Raw genomic sequence first — 9,144 nt, 5'->3', positions numbered from 1 at the left:
ACTTTAATCATGATGTCACATCAACTCCATGGAGAGAAAACTACAACAGTTGGAGTTTCTGGTTAATTCATCTTTAGACTCTGGACCAATCAGGAGTGGCGCTCAGCTAACCCATCACTCCTGCTGTTTGTATAGAACACTCTGCTGTCCTGACATCTTTAAACGCCTCATGTATCAGTTTTAAAGCATTTCCATTTGTCCCTGAACCGTCTGTCAGCTTCTGTTTTTGAACACATCGTGAGGCGTTCACTGTAAACTCAAGTGTTTTATCACAAGCTGTTGATGAATATTATTTTACCTGTTAGATTCTAACCAATGAGTGAGCAACTTTTCTACTTGTTTCTAAATAAATCATGAACTTAAACTGAACTTTTTATTTCTATTAGAAAATCACAAATCAACACAAACAATAGAAGAGTCCTGGCTCCGCCCACTGAGTCACTCCGTGATCAGATTACTTTCGCTCTCTTTGCTGACACAGCTTCACCTGTACAGGTAGACAGTCTGTTAGCTCCGCCTCCAGCTCCCGAAAAAAAACTATTTAAGCTCCACCCCTCACCTAATGGCCCTGCCCCCTCCCGACGTCTGGTAGAAACAATGCCATTGGCTGTTCTGCGGGTTTCTGAACAAACAAAACAAAGCAGAGACTGAAGCACAGGAAGTGACAACATAGACAGGAACCACTGAGAATTTACCTGCATGAAGTAGAACTGATCTGCAGCTGGAAGAGACACAGTCCTTAGAATCAGCATCACACAACCCGAACAACACACCACTGACACACAATAAGGAACACACACACAGCTGAGTGTTTAACAGTGTGTGTGTGTGTGTGAGAGAAGGATACAGGGTGATGACATCATATGGTCCTCGAAGTTCCAAAGCCTGAAACAGAAAACAGGAAATAAATAAATAAACAATGACGTAAATTAAAGATTAAACACTGACCTGCTCTGCAGCGCTGCACAATATCACACCCTGAAACACAGACAAACACACATCAGGAACTACACTCAGTGGGCGGGGCTTACAACACTCAGTGGGCGGGGCTTACTCTCCCTCTGCAGCTCTCCATCAGACTGAGAGCATTAGTGATGGTGTAGCGCCTCCTGGTGGAATCTCTGAGAGCTGCAGCATACGACACTTCAAACACCACACCTCTGTCAGCAGCCTACACACACACACACACACCTCTGTCAGCAGCCTACACACACACACACACCTCTGTCAGCAGCCTACACACACACCTCTGTCAGCAGCCTACACACACACCTCTGTCAGCAGCCTACACACACACACACACCTCTGTCAGCAGCCTACACACACACCTCTGTCAGCAGCCTACACACACACACACACACCTCTGTCAGCAGCCTACACACACACACACACCTCTGTCAGCAGCCTACACACACACCTCTGTCAGCAGCCTACACACACACCACACACCACACACCACACACACACACCACACACACACACACACACACACACACACACACACTCACTCCGTTAATTGCAGCTCTCTTAAAGAAAAAAGGAAGTTTCTCCGTCCCTGGGATGGAGATGATGTCCACGTCATACTGCAAACAGGCCGTCTACACACAGAGACAGTGTAATAGTGATGGTGTAATAGTGGTGGTGTTGTACCAATAGTGTAGTAGTGATGGTGCAGTAGTGATAGTGTAATAGTGTTGTAGCGATAGTGTAATAGTGATGGTGTTTTAGTGAGGGTGCAGTAGTGATGGTGTTTTAGTGAGGGTGCAGTAGTGATGGTGTTTTAGTGAGGGTGCAGTAGTGAGGGTGTAGTAGTGATGGTGTAGTAGTGATGGTGTAGTAGTGATGGTGTTTTAGTGAGGGTGTAGTAGTGATGGTGTTTTAGTGATGGTGTAGTAGTGATGGTGTTTTAGTGAGGGTGCAGTAGTGATGGTGTTTTAGTGAGGGTGTAGTAGTGATGGTGTTTTAGTGATGGTGTAGTAGTGATGGTGTAGTAGTGATGGTGAAGCTCACATGGAATAGTTTCTCTGAGGTGAGCTGAACAGCCAGAAGGTTGAAGGGTCGATACTCTTCAGCATTGGCTCTCTGTACAGAAAAAAACACAAAGTTACACAATCATCTTCATATACACATTTAAAAACTGAAATAAAACTAAATAAACAAACACACAGTTACAAAGTGGGCGGGGTCTGACACCACCACAGTCAGTCGGTGCAGCACTCTGATTGGACGGGAGCGACCCTGCACCAGCGGCAGCGGACCAATCAACTGGCTGATATCAGCTGGTACTGGGACTTGCTGCACAAAGACAATAACAGGAGAACTCTGATGTCCTACGGTCTCTGAATGCAGCATTTGATTTATGGAAGACAATAAAAGAAAAGCTCACTTTGTTCTTGGCCGAGGGTTCAAACATGTAGTTTATGGCCACGGTGGAATAACCCACTGCAGGAGATCAATACAGGTGATAGTCAAACAGGAAGTAGAGCACAAGATCATTAGGAGGGAAAAGTAAAGTTGAGCTCAGCAGAAGGTATTCCATAAAGCTGGTTATGTTCAAACTGAGTATGTTGGGGCTCAAATGAGGGAAACTGAGTATCCCATTCCTGAAAGTGAGTTACAGTATGTTCTTCTCTGAGTCTGTTACCATGGTAACATTATTCATGAACTGAACCTGCTCACTGGCAGGTTTTGTCTAAGAAACTCTAGGTTTCTACCTGGCTCCGCCCACCTGAACATGGCTTCTTTAGGAACACTTTAATATAGCTTGACACTGTTCTCTGACACACATTAGTGACATCACACAGCACAGACATGCTCACATCATTACTAATGTTATTCTGCTTTAGGTTGTTTTTTTTTTTTATCAAACTAGTTTTTTATAACATTGTAGATGTAGATAATTTAGTGAAAAACACAGAGGTTGATCTGCAGTAAAACATCTACTGACATCTGCAGTAAAGTTCACTGGATACAAACCTATGGATAATGTAAAGCAGGGGTTCTCAACTGGTCTCACCCTGGGACCCATATTTTGCCACGGTCATTAAATCGCGACCCACTTTTTTTTTTTTTTTTTATAAATCAACCAACCAAATTTAGTTTTTCAAAAATAATCTGTGCTTTTCACAGCAAGTCTGTGAAAAGAAAAGTTTCTTTCAAAATAAAAGACAAGTCCAAATTGAGAGGTACTTATTTTTGACCATCTGTCCACGACCCACCCAGTACAGGTCCGCGACCCACTTTTGGGTCCCGACCCACCAGTTGAGAATCGCTGATGTAAAGGATGAGATGTCAATTTAAATTAATACACACTTAAAGCTCGACATTTACATTATTTCGTAGTGTAAAACAGGTGGATGTATAGCTATCAACCGTAGAGTTGATTACATAGTTTGAAAGTTGCAGTGGGTAAGAAAGCGTGCTCAGGGGCATAGGGTCGGAGGTTTGTATCTAAACTGAGTCATCTATTTTGTCCGTCTTTAACATTAAAATTCAATATAAATAATGCGACGTAAAGTGTCCGTCACTGTCTTTAAAGCCACTGCAGTGGGAGGGCTGTACAGTGAAAGTGGAATATTCCATGAATAAACCTTCTAAATTAGAATTAAATTGTGAGTTAACTTGTCCTTTATAAACTCTGTAAGTTGATGATTTAAACCATACGAACAGGTGGAGCTGTCTATGGCAAATAGACATGATTTATATAGAGTTTTATCACCACTGAAACAGTCTCAAAGCGCTTTACATATCAGCTCATTCACCAGTGGGACAGGACTGACATGCAAGGCACTAGTCGACCACTGGGAGCAATTTAGGGTTCAATGTCTTGCCCAAGGACACTTCGACACATAGTCAGGTACTGGGATCAAACCCCCAACCTCTCGATCAGAAGACGACCCTCTACCACCTGAGCCACGGTCGCCCAATGATAGACACCGGATAATAAATCACTCTCTTACAGATGGGTGCCATGGTAGTTTGTGTTATCTTTGCTCCATTAATGACGTTTTATGGCGTAAAGCATGTCAGTAACCCAATGTTTACACACTCAGGGTTGATTGACCCACTTCATACTAGCTGTAATGGAATCAGATACACAGAATTTATGGATAGACTCAGAGTTTGTTGAACCTCCTTTCTGGATTACCCCTCAGGTCAAGTGTTTGAGTTTAGTTGCCATGGTAACTGATACTGTTCAAGCTCACCTTTATTATTTCAAACAGCTGAAACCTTGATTTCTTTGTGAGAATAAAAGCGTTTTTAACTGGCTCTGTATTATATTATTATTATTATTATCATTAATAAATCCTTTATTATACAGATCTGCCTGTTATTCCGCCTTTGGCCGTTAGGCCTGTTCATGACGATGTTGACGAACTGTTTTAAAACCACACTAAGCTACAGTATTACTGAGTAGTACTGTGTATTGTTGTGTATTATCTTACGGTGTGCAGCAGTCTGGATCAGCTGTTGCAGTAGCTCGTGGTTGTCGGTAAACGGAACGTTCAGATCCATAAACACCGACATGTTGTCGCTGTTTCTTTTTACAGTCTATGGTTGCTGCACGTGCGGGACCGAAAGGGCTGCTGGGAAGTGTAGTCCTTTAGACTCGGTTTATGAGACGACAATTACTGATCTCACTGCCTACGTCAGCGTAACGTAACACGTATGTTGCCAGATACACACTATGAATATTTTTAAAAACCACAAAGTTTAATTGTTCCAAACCAGCAGAAACCCACAGCTTTACATTGTAAACATTAAATAAAACAACAGCGTGTTTTCTGAAGAAAAAAATAAAGTTTAATTAAACGGAAATAAAGCGGATATCCTCCCAAACTGGCCACTCTGACGTCACCTTTACCCCGGAAACTCAGTCAGAGGCCGCAGCAACTCTCTCTGCACGAGCTGAATGTGGATGTAAATCTTCTTTAAGTAACTCTGGATTTAAAGGTCATCTCCATGGTAACCGTAATTGAAGAAGCATGTTTTCTGCTGACCAATCAGCTCACTAAAAATGAGCATCTCATTTACCCTCAGTTAAATATAAGCACGTCCTTCAAAATAAAACGCAGTTATGCTTGTGTTGTGTTTGACCCGCAGGGGCTGCCGTAGGCTCTCTGTGACCCTGTGTGTGTGTGTGTGTAGGTCCATCATGATTAGGTGTGTATCTCTGCTATCGACTCGTCATCCTTCTTTGTTCTGCTGTCACATCTCAGACTTTGCGTCCAGAATGAGGTGAAGCTGCTGGGCTGTGATTGGTTGGTTGGGTTCTGCTGAGTGGTTCCTGTGATCATGTGTTGAGTCTGGTCCAATCAGGTTGTTGAACAGGTTGAAGGAGGACGATGAGGCTTGTGTGTCTGCGCTGCAGAGCGGCTCCATCTTTCTGTTCCACCTCCTCCGTCCTCTGGTTTGTCCCACTGAAGGAGGGGGGCTCACACCTGTCCGACTCAGCTGGACCAGTACGCACCAGAAACAGTAACAGAACCAGGACCAGAGCTCAGGAACTCACAGTCTCTCCTCTTTCAGGTCTGACTTCAGTTCTCCAGAGACTTTCGTCTGACAGATCTTTACTGAACGAGTCGGTTCTGATTGGCTTGTCTGAGCAGAACCAGAACCAGGCTCAGTTCTGTCTGGATGTTGGTGAGGTTTCTAGTTGAAGTGGTGCATTGTTGGACTTGTTTGATGGTTCTGTGAGATTGTGGTGTGTTCAGGGGTTCTGGACCCAGTTGCTGTAGAAGCAGAGTGTGACGGAACCTTTGTGGACATGAGGAAAGCCTTCTTCCTTCTGACCGGGTCAGCAGCACCCTTCGTGGCCAAAGTGAGTATGACTGTGAACTAACTGGTTCTGGTCCAGGTATGGACTCTAATCCTGGTGCTGGTTCTGCTGGTTCTACTGGTTCTCCAGGGTCAGGCTTTGCTTCGCTGGCATCAAGAAACAAAGTTCTGCAGTTCCTCGGGTCGACCAACCCAGAGGAACCGAGCCGGCAGTCTGAGGGTGTGTGGCTCCATCACCTACTACCCCAAGGTCTGCCCACTAGTCCTGACTGGTCCTGACTAGTCCTGACTGGTTCTGACTGGTTCTGACTGGTTTCCTGCAGATGTCTCCAGTGGTGATCGTCCTGGTGTCTGATGGGAAACGTTGTTTACTGAGCCGACAGATGTCCTTCCCACCAGGCCTGTACAGTGCACTGGCTGGGTTCTGTGACATGGGTCAGTTCTTCACCAGTTCAATCAGAGGAATAATGGTAACCATTATAACCAGTGTAACCATGGTAACCAGTATCTGGGTTCAGGGGAGAGCCTGGAGGAGTCTCTAAGGAGGGAGGTTGCTGAGGAGGTCGGGTTGGAGGTTTGCAGGTTCTCCTTCAGCGGCTCGCAGCATTGGCCTTTTCCTCAAAGCTCCTTCATGATTGGCTGCCATGCACACGTTAACCCCGCCCACACAGAGGTGAGCCCCACCCTTTGAAATCCACAGGGAAATGGACAGTGTGTCACTTTGAACCAATGGAGGGTTTTCACCAACCCGGACGTCGCCATTTTGGCAATATTGCAAAAACAGCAGCAAAATAAACCACACGCACACAAGCAAATCCCAAATTTTGAGAGGAAATGATGGATTGTTGCCATGTTTTTGTTTTTGGCTGTACCAATTTGCCAGACCGTGAAAAACTTTTGGAGTTTTATAGACTGACTAAAGTTAGAACAAATCAGGGAGAATAATGTCAACAGTTATCAGAGGAAAGGAGGCGCTAGTGGTTAGCGAAGCTAAACAAGAAAACATCTGGACAACATCCCAGTTTGTTTGGTCTATTTCTTGTCAGGTAAGTGAATTATTGATAGCAGCGTTTCTGAACTCATTTTCTAGTGTGATGATAATAATGTCATTCATATCAAGCTACTGCTTGTAGCATTATTGACAATATAATCACATTTAATAACTGCTACAGTAGCAACACAGTTGTTAAAATGTAGAGCTAAAATGTAGAGCTGTATTTGTCATTGTATTCCAGGTAAAAGGTCTGAACTTTTACCGTTATTGCATTACTTAATTTGGCCTTCACCACACATCTGTTGTTGATGACGTGATCCACACAACATCTGGTTATAGATCTCTAAAGGTTTATAAGATTTAAGGTCTGGTGTATTGATGATATCAGGATACATAATAGATGGAAGACTCTTCTGGTTGTCATTCATCCAACTCATATGGATCTGCACCACCAATAAACCCTAACTTTTCCAAATATCATGACCAAGTTCTTCCTGCCTTTGCATCTATAATGCATTTTGAGGAGCTTTTCTGTGGTTTATCCATCGCAATAATTCACAATTTCCTCTCGAAGTTGGGGATTTGCTTGTGTGCGTGCGGTTTGTTTAGCTGCTGCTTATCGCCAAAATGGTGACTTCTGCGTTGATGACACGTGAGAACCCTTCTATAACAGACAGAAAATGACAGACAAGCGTCTGTAGATTAAAGTCACATATGTATTCAATGTGAAATCAGATTAGAAGACTCATGTTAATCATTTTATTTCTAGATTTCAAATGAAAACCTGTAGTGAAAGCGTCCCAAAGCTTTGAGATAAATCTGATTATTTGATCTTAAATGGTGGATTTACTTTAGTTTTGTTGGAGCTATATATATGCTTCTATATCTATGGCTCTATATCTATGCCTCTATATTTATGTCTTTATATTTATGGCTATTTATCTATGTCTCTATATTTATGTTTCTATATATATGCTTCTATAACTATGGTTTATATCTATGCTTCTATATCTGTCTTGTATCTGTGCTTTTATATCTATGTCTCCATTACTATGGTTCTAAAGCTATGTCTCTATATCTATGGCTTTATATCTATGTCTCCATTACTATGGTTCTATAATGTCTCTATACTGTATCTATGCTTCGATATCTATGCTTTTATATATGTCTCTATATCTGTGCTTCTATATCTGTCTCCATATCTATGGTTCTATATCTATGTCTCAATATCTATGCTTCTATAACTATGCTGCTATATCTATATCACTATATCTTTGCTTTTATAACTATGGTTCTATATCTATGTCTCAATATCTATGCTTCTCTATCTATGCTTCTATATCTATGTCTCCATATCTATGGTTCTATATCTATGTCTCAATATCTATGCTTCTATTACTATGGTTCTATATCTATGTCTCAATATCTATGCTTCTATAACTATGATTCTATATCTATGTCTTTATATCTATGCTTTATATCTGTCTTATATTTGTGCTTTTATATCTATGACTCCATTACTATGGTTCTAAAGCTATGCTTCTATATCTATGAATCTATATCTATGGCTCTATATCTATGGCTCTATATCTATGTCTTTATATCTATGTATCCATATCTATGGTTCTATAATGGTTGTATAATGTCTCTATACTGTATCTATGCTTCTATATCTTTGCTTCTATATATATGTTTCTATATCTATGCTTCTATATCTATGTCTCAATATCTATGTTTTTACATCTTTATATTTCTATATCTGTGTGTCTATATCTAAGCCACCGCCCACTCATTCTGACCCTCTGATGTCACAGCTCAGTGTTGATTGGTCAGAGCTGGAAGACGCTCGTTGGTTCTCATTGGAGGAGATAGATCACGCCCTGCAGGTTCAGCATCCAATCAGAGGTGAACCCCAGGTCATGTGGTTCCCTCCAAAGCATGCGATTGCTCATCGTCTCATTAGGGAGTGGGTGGAGCTACAGCGAGCACAATCCAGCTGATTGGATGAAGGATTCACTGAGCCTCTGTTTGCAAATAAAATGTTTCCTTTCCTTCTTTAGGTTGAATAAAGTTCACTGTATTGATTAATTAAAAATATATTGCTTGTTGTTATTAACAATGGCCCAATTATTAGCAAAAATTGCATTTTAAACATCAGTTTATCACTTTTTAACAGTAGTTTGAACTCTGCCTTTAAACGCTAACAGCTGCTGTCTGCACACAGGTGAATTAGTGAAGCTACACGTCACATTTCCACATGCTAATGCTAATTAGCTCAGTGACATAGAGGATGTTCTGCATGGATCAATGATATGTTTTACTGACTAATCATTGCAGCTGTAGAATTCCTAGAATGAGATGAAGACATTTTA

At 41.9% G+C, this 9,144-nt stretch overlaps 2 protein-coding genes across 10 annotated transcripts; one reads left to right on the top strand and one right to left on the bottom strand.

Moving 5' to 3' along the window:
• Nucleotides 1-359: 359 nt before the first annotated feature.
• Nucleotides 360-4,619, bottom strand: rpp30 (ribonuclease P/MRP 30 subunit). Of its 4 annotated transcripts, XM_028450985.1 has the most exons (11): nt 4,446-4,616; nt 2,387-2,442; nt 2,167-2,295; nt 2,011-2,082; nt 1,509-1,598; nt 1,055-1,171; nt 949-978; nt 848-885; nt 696-775; nt 560-622; nt 360-487 (listed from the first exon to the last, which is right to left on the bottom strand). In XM_028450985.1, exons 1-11 carry the CDS (start codon nt 4,525-4,527, stop codon nt 450-452), a joined length of 795 nt encoding a protein of 264 aa, XP_028306786.1. In that variant the 5' UTR covers nt 4,528-4,616; the 3' UTR covers nt 360-449. The 4 variants fall into 4 exon arrangements, with proteins under 4 accessions (XP_028306786.1, XP_028306785.1, XP_028306788.1 ...); XM_028450984.1 differs by having other exon boundaries at nt 696-885; nt 4,446-4,617; XM_028450987.1 differs by lacking the exon at nt 1,509-1,598 and having other exon boundaries at nt 4,446-4,617.
• Nucleotides 4,620-4,864: 245 nt separating this feature from the next.
• nudt13 (nudix (nucleoside diphosphate linked moiety X)-type motif 13) lies at nt 4,865-8,867 on the top strand. Of its 6 annotated transcripts, none has more exons than XM_028450970.1 (9): nt 4,865-4,965; nt 5,149-5,238; nt 5,320-5,462; nt 5,530-5,643; nt 5,715-5,821; nt 5,909-6,028; nt 6,102-6,213; nt 6,297-6,451; nt 8,551-8,867. In XM_028450970.1, exons 2-9 carry the CDS (start codon nt 5,156-5,158, stop codon nt 8,770-8,772), a joined length of 1,056 nt encoding a protein of 351 aa, XP_028306771.1. In that variant the 5' UTR covers nt 4,865-4,965; nt 5,149-5,155; the 3' UTR covers nt 8,773-8,867. The 6 variants fall into 6 exon arrangements, with proteins under 6 accessions (XP_028306771.1, XP_028306774.1, XP_028306772.1 ...); XM_028450973.1 differs by having other exon boundaries at nt 4,867-4,965; nt 5,104-5,163; XM_028450971.1 differs by having other exon boundaries at nt 4,867-4,965; nt 5,104-5,238.
• Nucleotides 8,868-9,144: the final 277 nt, after the last annotated feature.

Source organism: Gouania willdenowi, chromosome 6 (genome assembly GCF_900634775.1).
Source record: "Gouania willdenowi chromosome 6, fGouWil2.1, whole genome shotgun sequence".
NCBI classification, from domain to species: Eukaryota; Metazoa; Chordata; class Actinopteri; order Blenniiformes; family Gobiesocidae; genus Gouania; species Gouania willdenowi.
This window is presented reverse-complemented; position numbering and strand designations above follow the sequence as displayed.

Bases quoted from the DNA above. Each gene is read 5' to 3' on its own strand.
- rpp30 (XM_028450984.1), bottom strand. From the start codon at position 4,527: ATGTCGGTGTTTATGGATCTGAACGTTCCGTTTACCGACAACCACGAG. The intron at 2,296-2,386 runs GTGAGCTTTTCT...GTCTTTGTGCAG, and splicing joins AACCCTCGGCCAAGAACAAA to CAAGTCCCAGTACCAGCTGA. The intron at 1,172-1,508 runs GTGAGTGTGTGT...GTGTGTGTGTAG, and splicing joins AGAGAGCTGCAATTAACGGA to GCTGCTGACAGAGGTGTGGT.
- nudt13 (XM_028450968.1), top strand. From the start codon at position 5,078: ATGCTTGTGTTGTGTTTGACCCGCAGGGGCTGCCGTAGGCTCTCTGTG. The intron at 6,029-6,101 runs GTCTGCCCACTA...GGTTTCCTGCAG, and splicing joins CCATCACCTACTACCCCAAG to ATGTCTCCAGTGGTGATCGT. The intron at 6,452-8,550 runs GTGAGCCCCACC...TCTATATCTAAG, and splicing joins TTAACCCCGCCCACACAGAG to CCACCGCCCACTCATTCTGA.